Below are 14,825 nucleotides of genomic sequence, written 5' to 3' on the forward strand. Positions count from 1 at the left end.
AGCTCTGGTGCCTGTGGACAGATACATTCCTGACCTTACAGAGCGTCACCTACCACAGGCCTGGATTCCTCGGCAATGGCTGGCTGCATGGAGGTGGCTCCGTATGGGTACTGTTGATCAGATTGTGGTCGAAGCTTCCTCTGTTCAGTGTCTGCTGTGGAAACCCAGGACCTGCCTTCTGGATCAGGGCCCAGGCAGTGCTGGTGAGGTAGTATGTCTTGCAAGTGAGAGGCTGGATTTAAGACTCTGTTTTGTGAAGGCTGGAGTGTGAGCGGTTGTTTTGGAGAGGGCATTGAAGTTAGGGCCTCTGCAGTGGGGAAGGTGATGGCATCAATCATAGAATCATTAAGGTTGGAAGAGACCTCTAGGATCATCAAGTCCAACCATCAACCCAACACCACCATGTCTCCTAAAGTGCCACCATGCCCTGAAGTGCCACGTCTACACGTCTTTTAAATACCTCCAGGGGTGGTGACTCCACCACCTCTCTGGGCAGCCTGTTCTGATGCCTGACCACACTTGCAGTAAAGAAATTTTTCCTAATATCCAATTTAAACCTTCCCTGACGCAGATTGAGGCCATTTCCTTTTGTCCAATCACTTGTTATTTGGGAGAAGAGACCGACCCCCACCTCGCTACAACCTCCTTTCAGGTAGTTGTAGAGAGCGACAAGGTCTCCCCTCAGCCTCCACTTCTCCAGGCTAAACAACCCCAGCTACCTCAGCCTACCCTCACAAGACCTGCTCTCCAGACCCTTCAGCAGTTTCGTTGCCCTTCTCTGGACACGCTCCAGCACCTCAGTGTCCTTCTTGTAGTGAGGGGCCCAAAGCTGAACACAGCACTCGAGGTGCGGCCTCCCCAGTGCCGAGTACAGGGGCATGATCACTGCCCTGCTTCTGCTGGCCACACTGTGAGGCGACAAGAATCCTGGACAATGGAGATGAGAATATTTAGGAGAAAAGGAGGAACTGAGATAGGCTGGGCCTGGCTTCTCACAGTAACATCTCTAGCTGCCCTTGCCAGCTTGGCTACCCAAGCCCATCATATAGCCTCTTAGCTGATGAATCAGAACTACAGCATTCTTACAATAGCTAGTTTCTTGGCAAATTTATCTTTTTTTTCTTTCAGATTGTGTCTCCAGGCTTTACCATGAGTGAGCAGAATTGGTGTGGATTTTGTTTTTGTTGCTGCTTGTCACTTGCTAGAGACCATCTTTTATTAATATTTGGCATGTGGAAATTTTTATAAATATTCCCATAAACCTTAGGTTTTAATTTCTTACAGAAACTTACTACTGAACATCGGCATGATGCTGGATGATTGGGCTGGGGCGGTTTTTAGCTAAGTTGTGTTGAGTTTTTTTTCTTCCCCACCCCCACCCTGTACTGGAAAACATCTAACAACTGTGTTTTCCAGCACCTCAAGTGAATCTTATTCCCTTGAAGGACAAGATGTTTCTCTCCCACACACCGGTGCAGGTGCTGATCTTGTCTGGTACTGAACTGGTTTAGCTTGTGAAACTTGAAGCAAGCTTCCTGCTTCTTGCTGGATTAATTTTCTGCCAGTTCAGCTGCTAGAACTGAATTGACCTCCTGAGCGAAAGGAGTCTGAGGTGGTGTGGAAGAAGGGAGTGTGGGAGATTTCCTTCTTGAAAGCTTGCTCTGATCTGTGGTCTTGTGAATCCTGAGCAGGAATGGTTTGCCTAGAGCTGTGCTGCATGTCTTGACCCTAGGAGTCTGCCTCACCCTTCATAGGGATGACTTTGCTGCTGGCCTGGCAGCTCTTGAATGCCCTCAAGTTATGGGCTGTTGCATTAAATTAGCTTCAGTTTTCTGTCTTATGTGCCTGAAGGTGCTGGGCCCTGCAGGGCTGCCCCGCTGCTCCTTAGGCAGCTCCACCAGCCCTGCAAGAGGAGGAGTGGTTGGTCACCAGAGCAGGTGGTGGTGAGGCTCATCCCTGCTTCTTGGATAACATCCTGCGCCTGCTTGTTCGAAATTGGTTTTATGAATGGTGGAGGATCCTGGATCACATTATTGCAGGTGCCCGAGAGAGACCCAGCCCTAGGCTCATTTTTAACAGTATTTGTACTGGCTGAAATCAAAATGGTAAGGTGTAAATTGAAAAGGGTTTGCTTGGGAGGAGCTGTAGCTCATGGGGCATGCATGCAATTTTGTGCTCTTCAGTGAGTTTTTAAAATGGAAGTATTGAAATTAATTCACTCTGGTGTGAATTCTAGTTGAAACCCAAAAATCTTTATTTCGGGGGCTTGTTGATTTCTGCTAACTATTTTGGAATGACTTTTTTCCAGTTTGGATTCTAAATGAAAGCTTCAGCAGGCTATATGGAAGTTCAGTAACCCTTTATTCTTAATTTTTGGCACTTTCCACAGTATGTTCAGGAAGCAATTGAGATTTCTGATAAATCCCTCCTTTTTCTTTCTTTCTTATATTTCTATGTTATTGTTCCCCCTCCCATTTTTTTCTGTGCATCTAATCATGCTTAGTCAAATTCTGACCCATGCCAGAATTCTCAAAATACCAATTCCCCTTCTCCAGCTACTAAACATATTTAATGCTACAAGCATGTTCCTGTTTCTTCTGGTAATATATGCATGCAACAAAATGAGACTCCTAAGCATGCTGGTAAGCAGTAGGTGAAATAGTGTGTTTGAGGTCAGTAGGGCTGTTTTTGTGGCTCGTGCTTTGTCTGTAGTTTGTCCTCCATTGATGCTGAATCTGTGCATCATCTGATCACTTGGCTGTATGCATTTGTTCCAGATGAAACGTGAGCATGTGATAGCATTTAAGTTGTGGTTAGAGCACGTGGTAGTGTAGTAAAAGAGCCAGCAGGCTATTTTAAGAGGGCAGATGATAACCTCATGCAGTACAAAATCTTTTGCAGTAAGATGACTCCTTCTCCCTGCCCCCAGCTCTTGCTCTCTGACATGCTCTGGGTGTGTCTGTCTCAGCAATCATACTATGTGTCTGTGATAACTGATTTGATGGTAGTGACTTAGACTTAGTTTAGCTACTGTTTCCCTGTTTTGTAAATGGAGAGCTGGATTGCAGGTAACACTACCGATTTTGGACCCAGAGAAGTTGGTTTCCCTAGGTTCACCCCCCCCTCCCCCAACTTTTCATTATATAAATTAAGCTTTTTGTTTCATTATATAGGCCTCCTCTCACTCCGTGCAGCATGGATTTTGAAACTAAGTTCAGAAATCAGTTGAGAAATATTGGCAGAATATGTATCTAGACAGGAGGCATCTGAAATCAGTTATGGCAAGCCATCCTTCCTGTTTTTTAGGTAAGATTATGGAAATGTTCACAGTTTAGCCCTATTCCAAAAGGAGACAACTCCCTTCCTAATGTCTGAAACCTAGTTACAAGCTTCCTGAATTTATCAGCTCCTTCTTCCTTAGGAACTGGTTTATTCTGAGCTTTAAGAAAGTCAGCATGTCAGTGCTGAGTTCAGCCCTTGGCAAACAGCAGTTTGTAACACCTTACACAGAGATGATTCAATTCTGAATGTTTATGTTCAGATCTGCTTTCAGATCCTGGCCAGGCCTGTTTCGGTAGTCTGAAGTGACTGTCATTTTTGCTGTCCTGTCACTTTGATTTTTGCCATGACTATGTGTGATCTGCTTGAGGTCAGCCTTCATTTTTAGTGCTCTTGATAACTTCAGTTAGCATGAAGTGTTGGTCCAGTGTTTGTGCAGAGTAATTATTTTGCATTGTTCTTTTGTTAAGGCTTTTTCCTAACTTGTTTCTTTCTAACTTACTGTTGGGGAAAAAAGAAAAGTCAGGAGGAAATTGTAGATGTATGAAAATGATGGAGCCATAATTGTGTTTATACTTTAAGATGGGAAACAGTTCACGGATTCCATTACAGTAACTTTGCTTGCAAGTACAACACTTATCTGTAAATTATGGAGGAGAAGGTGGATATCTGCCTGTGAACTTTACCTGGTACTTCAGAGGACGTCTGTCATGCCCTGAACTGCAGCTCAAGAAGGCTTGCGTTCTCCATGCTGCTCCATTGCGGCAGTGTTGAATGGGGTTGGTGGAAAGATAGGTGCCTAACAGGGTCTGAAGTAGCAGAAGCTGTGGGATGAAGGAATAGCTTCCCAAAACCACAATTTGCTACTGTGATTTTAAAAAAAAAAAAAAAGTATGGCCGCTCAAGTGACCGGACACTCCCATGACTTGCAGTCGTTCATGTTTTATGGGGACCATAGTCCTGCAAACGGGACCAGTTTATACTGTTACAGACATCGCCTGAATTTTAAGACCAAAATCTGCTTTTTTTTTTGTAATTGCAAGTAAGTTACAAACGAATTCGAAGTAATTATCACCATCTGTGTCATAGAAAGGCCTAAAAACTGACTTCACAAGCTTTATCCTGCTTACATTGATCTGTAATGATCTATTCATGCAAGAAGAAACTGGTTTCATTAAGTATAAGTGTCTACTCAGAGGCACAATCCTGGAGTATATGTTAGCATTGTTCTTGGGCGGGGGGAAAAGTGAGACCTAGAAGCTACTTTTCTTCTCTGCAGCGTGTTTCTTTTGGGAAAGTCTCCTGTTAGTTCTGTGTGTTCTGCTGTTGGTCGTTTGCTTTTGTTTCTAAAATTTGGGTCAGCCTTTTTATTAGCTGTGGCACTGTATCCAATCACCGCGGCAGTTTTGGCTTCTAGTCCACTTACACCCTTTGGTGCTGAGTAAGGTTGTCATCAGTGGTGTCTAAAAGAAACATGAAAGCAGGAGCCTTCTTTTTGGCAAAACATTACTGACACGTTGCAATCTGACACATCTGTAATATCTATGCTGACAAGCACTGCAGAAGTGTGTGTTTTTTCATTACAGTGTGAGATGACACAGTCGCTTTCAGAAAGAAAAATACTTCGTGATACTCTTGAGAAACTTCTTGCAGGTTTCTTGTGAGGCAGCTCTGTCAGTGCAGAGACTTGAGCTTTGACCTCTGGAGCATTGCTAGGGTACATGGCTGGCTTAGTAGAGCACAGAGGATTAAGTAGAACCCATCAGCAAATTTAGGAAATTAATGTAACTTGTAAGTAACTGAGCACATAGACTTTGTCATCTAAATGTACCATTGGTATTCTGTACAGCAGGCCTTTGTCTAAGCAGATGGACATGGTACTTCAAGATGAGTTGAAGTGCTTGGGTCTAATTTTTACTCCTCATTCAAACACCTTTGGTTCTTTCATTCTTAGGAATTGGACTGCTGGGAGAAGGATAAGGTAAGAAAAGCTAGTTGTAGGTTAGTAGGATATCCTTCACCTTTCTTTCACTTGTTCTCCTAGAAGGTATGACTATTTAACTATGCCGTTGTTTGTCAGATGTGCTGTCAGTCTGTGATGGCTTGTGCACTTATTGGCCAAAAATTAGTTTTTACCATTTTTATCACCACGTGCTTACTCTGCTTCATAGCAGGGATGTCTGTATCTATTTCCAAGCATGTATTTTGTTGGTTTTTTTCTGTCCTGTCTGTCGTCTTACTTACATGCAGTATTCCCTGTGCCTTTTGGCCTGGATTTCCACAGCTGTGTTTCCTGATTTGTTTGAGGAGAGTAGCTTACGTAGTTCTTGTCTGTGTATATCAGAAAGAGAGGTGAGTTTTACTGGGCTGAATCTTCCTCGGGGTGTGTTTCTGGCCAAGTTTCCCTGTTGAGGTGCCTCTCATCATTGGCACTCGAAGGTGCTTATGCAATTGCATTGTTTTGGCTAAACCAGTAGGTGTAACCTGTTGTGTTGGCAAGTACTGAGGCATCTCAACTTTAGTGCCCTGATCAAATTTTATCTCGGTAATGTAATTCCAACAATTTTTATTTTTGCCTGTAGTTCCAGGGGTGTGAGCTTCCTTAAGCCTTAATACTCAATTGTGTATTAATGCTTTATGCCACTGAATGTCTTTTTCAGTGGCAGCTGATATTATCACTGTGTGGTATCATCTTTAAGATTCCAAACCTACAAAGGGAGAGATGTAGTTCTTGTTTTGCTGTGCAGGTAGAAATTTGGAACAGGCTCTTGTTTTCTTCGTGCTTATACAAATGTAGGCAGTGCTAACCTTTCTATTTCTATTTTTTAAATTACATCTTGAATTGCTACTGCTAGAAGTTTATGGTTAGAAATAACAAATTCTTGGTTCAGTTGTCTTACTAAAGAATTCATTTGAGGATACTAACTTGCTGTGTCATATTCTAAAACCAGGCAGATTTGGAAAGCTTCAGAAATTACACAGTTCATCACCAAAAATGAACTTAGTATTTCTTTGTGTAGATTTTTATGCCATTTTTGCTGGGGTTGGTGAAAAATAAGTAGTGTATCTTTAGCTTTGGCAATGTTTAGATGTTGACTTTGAAGCAGTGGCTTAGGTAAAATGTTACGTAGTATTTGAAATGAATGCTCTTTAGAATCAGTGCTTTGATGCAGCTGGTTTGGGCAAAAAATTCTTGGAGCTGGAAAGCTTTAGTTCATCTTCAGGAACTGTAAACCAAGGGTTTTTTTTTAACCTGTGTCCTCTTTGGATTTGTGTTGTAAATGTGTATTTGGATATATGCATGGGCACACAGACCTGTACACAGACACTAAAAACTCCCATATGTGTTTTTATTGCTGGTTGTGCCTGCTTTTGTAGATAAGATGTTAGGTCTTAAGTATTACTAGTTGTAGGTATTAAATAAAGCTTTCTAGGTGATGTGGTGTTTTTAGTACAATTAGGTTTTTACTTTTGAGGAAGAGGTTTGTATGAGCAGTAAAATTTATTCCAGATCTCATCTTGAGTTTATATATAGTCTTTATCACTGAGTTTTAATTTTTCCTGTGATCTGGTACCAAATCACACAGAAATCCTGCACTGCAAGTCTGTTCTTCCAGTATTTTCAAACCTTTTCTCCTGTCTTACCCTTTAATTTTTGAAACAGATCTTAACTTTTTTTTTTTAGCTTTCCCTTGCTCTGTGCATACTAGATTTGGGCAACATTATGCTTCATAGAGATTTCCAGAACATTTGTAATCATCTCTTCTTCTCCCCCTTCCCTTCTTCTCTCAGTTGTCATAGTTCCCTGCTTTTCTTATCTCTCCTTTTACTGCTACAGCTTTCAGATGATAATTCACGGCTCGAGGAACAGCTGCTGCATAATAGCTGAATGAGAATCAGCTCCAGTTAGAGCTGACCTAATGTGAGAATAAATGAAGAAATTTGTGCTTTGCATGTAGGCTTACCTACGGGATCTTGAAGTATTAGGTGTCACCATGGGAAGGTGGACTGTGGATGGCCTCTGTGGCTTGCCCTTGTCAGCTGCTCTAGAGGTAGAAATACGCTAGGGGTGGTAGCGCAACGAAGCGAGGTGTGGGAGTTCTTAATGTTTTTCAAGAAGGTCACCCGTTTCTAACAGTGAGTTGCCTTTTTATTTTTTTTTTCCTACCACTTGCTTATTCATGCTCCTGTGGCCAAAAACTCCGCAGCCTGTGCACTAGGAACAGGTGGAGTGACACGTTGTACATGGTCATGCTGCGCTTTGCCAAGCTGCCCTGCTCCTTTCATTTCCTCTGGGTGAGCAAGCCAATGTTCTCGTAATCTTTTGCGCTAGGGGCCTGAGGCCACCAAGCTGAGCTGGGAAGTGTCCTGCCAGTTTAGTACGCACAGCCTAGGGGTTACAGCTTATTTCGGGGCTGGCTAGCAAGGTTAGCAGTGGCAGCCCTATCTGTGCTGCACAGATGTCTGGGCTGCTCATAAGTCAGCTCCTCAGCTGCTGCAGTTTATGGTGCAGTGCTGTAGAGAAAGCTGTCATCTATTTTTGTCAGATAGATGCTTAAAATGTTAATATTCACTGGGAATACTTTACCTGTGTATATTCAAGGCACAAGTCTAGCAAGGAAATACATATTAAGAAAAACCTTTCTATTTTACTCTTAACCAGTATACGAACTTTTCTTACTATGACTGTTGGATACAGTCTTACTGACGTTCTGGTAGTTTAAGGATACAAGCAAGTTAAGACTGGTAGAAGACATATCTGAAGAAAAAGCGTGTGTCTGGCAGCTTGGCTGAACCACCTGTCTCTAGTTATAGACCTTACCTTAACAGGAGAAATACCTTAATTTAAAAATATTTCCTCCATAACTGGCTTCTGACTTCATGGGCTAGAAGAGGGGAATAAAATAGTATAAATGATACCTGAGGCCTTGAAACTGACTGATCTGAAGAAAACAGTGCTGCTGTGGGCTTACGGTATGCGTTAGTCTGTGCTCACCATGTATATTCTCAACCTTATTTTCTAATTTTCTTTCACTGATTCCTCAGTTAATGTTTTTACAGTTTCAGTAGGTACTGGTTGTTGCAGGGATGTGAAGAATGAGCATTGCTATGTTAATTTTTATTTCCTTATTGCTACTGGATCATAAACACTGTTTGAACAGAAGTCTCCATCCACTAAGGGTTAGTGGTTTAGATGACTTAAAATGACCCGAATGTATTACCATAGCCATTTTGGATGTGGTAGAGTTTAAACAGATGCATGCAGAGCTCAGTCTTATTTTAAAATGAGAAGATGGATTTGGTAGTTGAACAACCAGTATGTGGATGAAATGCGTCTCTAAGGCATTTTCTGTGGTGTTTAAGAAATGTCAGTAATGAAAAATCAGTATGGCTTATATGAAAGGAATCTTAAAACTGGCTAACTATCAAGCTTTAATACAACTACAAATGTGGAATGACCATCCAGTGTACACCTTGCTATAGGAGATTTGCTGCCATCGGTACTCAACCATGTTATTTAACATCTCATTAATGACCTGGAAGAGGTCATAAAATTGTTATCAATAAAGCTTGCAGCCAGATGAAATCCTAGGGGCAGAAAATGCAGGCATAGTTATAGAAAGCCAGGTTTGTGTATTAGGAGTTGGTGGGGGTGCGTGGAAAGGGAAGCCAGAATCTGCGTGTCAGTGTAGGCAATCGGCAGGCTTTGGCAGTCAGTGTCCTGTGACCGAAAGGGCCTATGTGCTCTTGAGTGTATGCATAGTGTTACAGATCACATACGGCCCCTTGTTATTCAGCAGTTTGTTCCGGCCTGCTTCTAGAATACTGTAACTGCCTGAGGTATTGATGGTATTGACGCGTTGAAATCCAGGAGAGAACAGAAGAACGTGAGAAAGTCGTTAAAAGAACAGGAAAACGGGCAGATAATAAGAGACGTACAGGATGAGCCTGCTAAGCTAAGCTTGATGTTCATTGATTCCCAGATAACTGTTTACAGATTGCAAAGTGTTTCCAGTGTAAGGCTCCTAATACAGTCCTGGTCTGTCTTCATTTAATAAGCATTTACATAAAGCACACCTATATGAGACATATCTGCAGGTGGTCAATTCTGTGGAATTTAAAACCAGAGGTATTTTATTTAGTTTGTTCAATAGATTTAGCTTGGCTGGGTCCTCATCTGATGTGATTTATGATGGTTTTATACTTGCATTCTGACTAATGCTTTATCTGTCTGTCTTGGTGGAAGATAAAGATTGGATGAACAAGGGTAAACTTCATCACAGGTGAGGTCTCTGCAGAGTTGAAAATGTTGTTTGCCTGGAAAGCAAGGGTGTACTGGAAACATTCTTCCATAAAGCCTTGCTTAACATCTGTATATGCCCGTCACATAATGTTTAAAAGACAAATCTCAATATTTCTAAAGTAATAAAGTAATATTTCTGTTTTTTAGGTTTTAAGAGCTGTTGTAAGCATGTGCGTGTTTGAATTCACGTTGTGCTTCTGATGTGATTTGAAAAGTGGGCTATGCTAGTATTATAGAAGATAATGTAGCATGTAGACCTTGTTATGTGGTAGTGGTTTGCAATATAAAAATGACTTTACATGATACTTGGATCTCAATTCAGCCTTGATTCTTGCAGTCGCAGAATCAAGGGGGAGATTTTTGCCATCCAGTGACATTGAATAGGGAAGTTACTGAATTACTCTTTCTTATGTCAAGATATAATTTAAAGAGTCGGTTCTTGCAGCTGAGTTTTCTGTAAATACCAGAATGAAAATGGCAGTCCACATGCAAATCAGACATCTCGTGAAACCCAGAGCAGACTGTTTTCTCTGGCAATCCCATGGAAGCTCCCCTTAAAGCATCCGGATGCTTTTACTTATGTCAGAGAGAGTTTTCAAATATATTGTGAAATAAGCAAACCTCCACTAAGATGGAAGAAGGGTGTGAGTGTTTGATGGGTTTTGTGTGGGTTTGTGAGGGTTTTTTGATTGGTTTTGGTTCGGTTGTTTTAAACAAGGTTTTTATAACCAAGTAGTTGATTTCATAACAAAGTAGCCTCAAAACTGAAGAGCACCTAAGCTTTTTTCCTCATTTTTTATCTTTCTAGGTTAGTTTATTCTTAAACATTTGATAAGTTAGGAGAAAATACCTCTGGAGGGCGTCCCCCTCCCCCCTCTATCAAGTGTTACTGGTGAACGTTCTGGCCATGAGCGTGCCACGGGTGGCTTCCTGTCAGAATTGCTTTATGTAGAATTGCAAGGAAGCAAACGTTTCTTGTATCCTCCCATTGTGTTGTTTCCTGTGAAGTAGCAGACTGGATGCGTGTCCTGGATACAGGCTTTTTTATGGCACTATACGTGATGGGATGATCCAATCAAATCATTCTTGGTGTCCCCTATAGTCTCAGTGTAGCAGGAAACAAGCCTTCCTCGCATCCTGTTGTTCTCCAGTTAGCCTGGCTTTGGAGAGCTCTTGGCTCTAGCAGAATCCAGAATGAAGGTGAGCTTAAAGTGGATTTAGGATTTTTTCTTTTCTTTTTTTCTTTTTTTTTATTTTGGAAGTTTAAGCTATAGGTTCTAATCTTTTTTTAAAAAACATTCCTTTTTTTAATTAGCGCGCTCTCTCTCCCCCATAGTACCTTTCTGACGCAGTTCTGGTATCTGCATAAACACCCGTGTCCCTTGTATTTCTTTTTTTGGGGGATCAGAGCTATTTCATGATTGTGTTCATACTTTTCATTTCCTTTTTTTAAAAAAGCTACCACAGTAAGCATATAGCTTACACTGAATATTTTACTCTCCTGATGCTTTTCTGTTCCATAACAGCTTAATTCCTCCTCCCCCACTGCCCCCACCATTTGAGCAGTGGTTACGCTATCTCCAGTCTAGTTTGGCTTTTATGCATTCTGCCGTCACCTTATTGGTATCTTTTCTCATGTCTATTACAAATTATGCTATTAATAAAACTTAACATATCTTTAGTCTTTTTGTGTAAAATAAGATAATTTCTTATTTGCTTAATGTCTTTTATTGTGCATATAGTTTTTAAATACTTCCTCACGTTTCAGGAAAAAACCTACAAAATTCACATCTAGGCAATTCTCTGCTGCCTCTCCTTACTCATTACAGCTCAAATAAGAGTTATACTAAAATTTTCTGTAGCCCAGTGAAACTTGGTGAAATAGTTATTTGATTTATTTTATGTGGGTGATAATTACTTGGGAGTATATTAGTGTTTGCCTCTGCTTGATTTTTGCATCTGTGCTGCAGCATTGCTCTTCTGAGCTGTATGCACACTACCTGAGCTTCAGAGATGTCAGCACCTGTACAGCTGAGGTGGAGCTGCTGCTTGCTGGGATCAGAGATGATCCTCAGTCTGAGGGGAAAAAAATGTGCATGTCAACATATGCAAGTACCTCGCATACTGTGAATGCTTTGGGAGATCTTTCTTACTGAATAATACTGTCATTAAATGATTCTCAAATCTGCTCTACCTTTGTTAGTAGATCACATAACCAGTCACAACTGGTTTGGCAGTCCCTTCTGTGGCTACTTCAGGTAGCTTTCACAAAAATGTTCCACTTCTCTTGCGTTTAACCAGCCTCCCTGTTCCTCCTCCCAGCCTTCCTTTGTCCCTTCCTCTCTTCTCCCTGGGAATATGGGTTTTTCCTCTCCTGCCTCTGAAGGCTGCTTTCTGGGCTACAGACTTTCTGATAGTGCCTGTGGGATGGGTCTGTTACCAAGAAAATAAACAGGTTTTTGTTGACTTTTTAAGATAAAAACAGCTAAAAGCTGCAGGAAACTGAATCTCTTTCTGTTTCTTAAATCAGCTGGAACAACTGTAATAGCTGTCTTTTATTGTCCTCTTTCTGGCCTTGCACAAGGGAATACTGTTACTCCTTTCAACCTAAGCAGAATCTATTGTGAGAGCTATTTTCATGAGGCTTTGGATGAGTGTTTGCATTACCTCAGGCAATTATTATGGGTGTCTTTTTAAATCTACTCTTTTCCCCCTGAAAATGCAGATGTTTGATATCATCACGCAGTACTTGAAAGTTACTGGAATGTTTTCTACAAGGTAGTTTGAGATTTGCATCTCTTTCCCACAGTTAAAAAATAAAAATAAAATAACCTCTAGCTTTCATCCCTCCCCTTCCCAAACCTCATTCTTCATCTAACCTATCCAGCAACTTTGCTCTTGGTAAAATTCATTCACTTTCAGGAATGCTGCCTTCCTCCGTGTCTTGTAGAGTAGAGATAGCATATACGTTGTTGTAGTACTTTTAAAGTATTCGTATTACTATAAAAACTATTTTATGAACCATGAGGTACAGTGCCTGTGATCTGCTACAGAAAGAGTATGCCAAGAGTAATGGTACCCAGTAACTTTCTGGCCAAACTGTCTGAGGAAAGCTTCTTTTTTGATAACTACATTTTATTCAACTTTCCTGTAATTTAAATGACACTTGCTATTTTTAGCTTATGTTCTTATTTTTTTTTCAAATGCAGCTGTTTCTATGTTCTCTTGCTATTTAAAAATGAGTGTTTTACTGGTCCATGACAGCCACTGAAAAACTGACACCTTGATCAGGCAATAGCTTCTATGGTCATGGTTTGCATGACAGCGTAGAAATGCTTAGTTTAAAGGCTGGTTTCTATGTCTTACTGTATGTTCTTTTGTTTTCAGACTTTTGATGCAAATGACCTGTATCAGGGACAGAATTTCAGCAAAGTTCTCAGCTCTCTTGTGGCTTTAAATAAGGTGACTGCAGGTAAGTAGATTCTGCTTGGTCCTGGTGCTTGTTTACCTTACCTTCAACTGACATCAGTGTGTATTTATGCCTGTTGCTGTACTCAGGATAAAATGAACATGTTCAGTGTTTTAGAAGAGTTTCTCTGCAGTTTGTTACTACAGCTTTGGCAGTGGCCTCTGTGGATTCTCTCATCTCTCCTGCACAGGGAAGCCTTGCAGTGCAGCTAAGACTGAGCCTTTTAGCTGGCAAGAATTCTTAGAAAAAGGCCTCAACTTCCCCCCCCCCACCCCCCCGCCGTTTGAAATACTAAAAGTTGGCTTTTGCCCCATTCTGTTATTCCCATGTTTGAACACTTTTGTCAATGTTTTTGTTGTGTTGTGTCCATGTGCTCCCGTTGTCCATCCCCCCCATTCCCCAGCACCATCCTTTCTTGACAATAACAAAAGGATAGCCAACATTTCTGATCCCTTAATCCAAACATGTTTCATTTAGGTAGCAGCTAGAAGTTACAAAGCACCTACAAAGTTCTTTGGGGTGAAGAGAACTGTAGAAATAGCACACAGGTGAGAGGTGTCCACGCAGTGTTGTAAGGTGAGGCTGTACTAAATGATGTCAGCTGGACCCTGGGACACTCAAGAATTGAAGCTGAGGGGAGACCTTATCGCTCTCTACAACTACCTGAAAGGAGGTTGTAGCAAGGTGGGGGTTGGTCTCTTCTCCCAAGTAACAAGTGATAGGGTGGGAGGAAATGGCCTCAAGCTGTGTCAGGGAAGGTTTAGACTGGATATTAGGAAATATTACTTTGCTGAAAGGGGGAAGTGGTTGAGTCAGCATTCCTGGAGGTATTTAAAAGGCATTTGGATGTGGTGCTTAGGGACATGGTTTAGTGGTGAACTGGCAGTGTTAGGTTTGTAGTTGGACTTGGTCTTAAAGGTCCTTTCCAACCTATGTGATTCTGTGTGTATTCTGTATTTTAATGTTAACTTTGGCCCTTTTTGCTGCTCTGTGCTGAGGTTTTACATTTTCAGCAGCAAGTTCCAGTAATGGTCATCAGGTTAGAGTCTGGTGAGAGAGATTTAAAAAGGGACCATGCTTGTCTGTTTTTTCGTACATGTGGGGAGGAAAAGGAAGCTGATAGAAAAGTCAGTGGTGGATCAGTGTTGTTTTAATAATAACATGATAAGTATCATGTCACTTTCATAGTACTCCTCTGCACCCACCATTACAACAGAGTTATTTGGGGGGGCTGGTCATGGCTCTTTTTTGGTTTGTTTTTGTTTGTTCCTCCTTCCCCCCCCCCCCCCCCCCCCGCATCAGAAAACAGCCCTTAGGAGTGAGTTTTACAACCAAATTCTTAGTTCTAATGAATGGGCATGGAGTAATACCATTGACAGCTTCGAAGCTACTTACAGCAGTTGAAGATGCTGCCTTTATCTTTAACTGCAAGTGCAAATGTAAACCATTTCAGCACATCTTTAAAGCTGCTGTACACTGACCATAGCTGTCTTTAAAGGGGAGGAAAAGTGCAGCTGTTTGGTCCAGACATCAGTAGATTAAAACCCACATCAAAAAGCCACAACTGCAGCTGGCCTTAGAAAGGACACTGGCTGATCCCTCTCATGGAGGGTGGTGGTGGTGTGGAAACCAGAAATCAAAACCACATGTGAACTGTGGTGTTGCCTCATTCCTAGGGGCAAGCAGAGCTGCATAAATCTTCCTGAACAACTGTTCTTCCAAGCAATTTTCTTTAATTGGGTGACTGTGTAGAAGGCATTTTAAACTATCTCC

General features: G+C 41.5%; 1 protein-coding gene across 4 annotated transcripts in view; it reads left to right on the plus strand.

The window, feature by feature from the left end:
* Positions 1-14,825, plus strand: part of ARHGEF7 (Rho guanine nucleotide exchange factor 7) — a 127,505-nt gene that overhangs the window by 37,820 nt on the left and 74,860 nt on the right. For 3 of the 4 annotated variants that reach the window (XM_075091117.1, XM_075091078.1, XM_075091107.1), the window contains exon 3: positions 12,971-13,055. In XM_075091117.1, coding sequence (XP_074947218.1) covers positions 12,971-13,055 — 85 coding nt within the window. Of the gene's footprint in view, positions 1-10,703; positions 10,784-12,970; positions 13,056-14,825 lie in introns of those variants that run through there. The other variant, XM_075091087.1, reaches the window with a different exon arrangement.

The sequence above is a fragment of the Phalacrocorax aristotelis genome, chromosome 1 (genome assembly GCF_949628215.1).
Source record: "Phalacrocorax aristotelis chromosome 1, bGulAri2.1, whole genome shotgun sequence".
Lineage (NCBI taxonomy): Eukaryota > Metazoa > Chordata > Aves > Suliformes > Phalacrocoracidae > Phalacrocorax > Phalacrocorax aristotelis.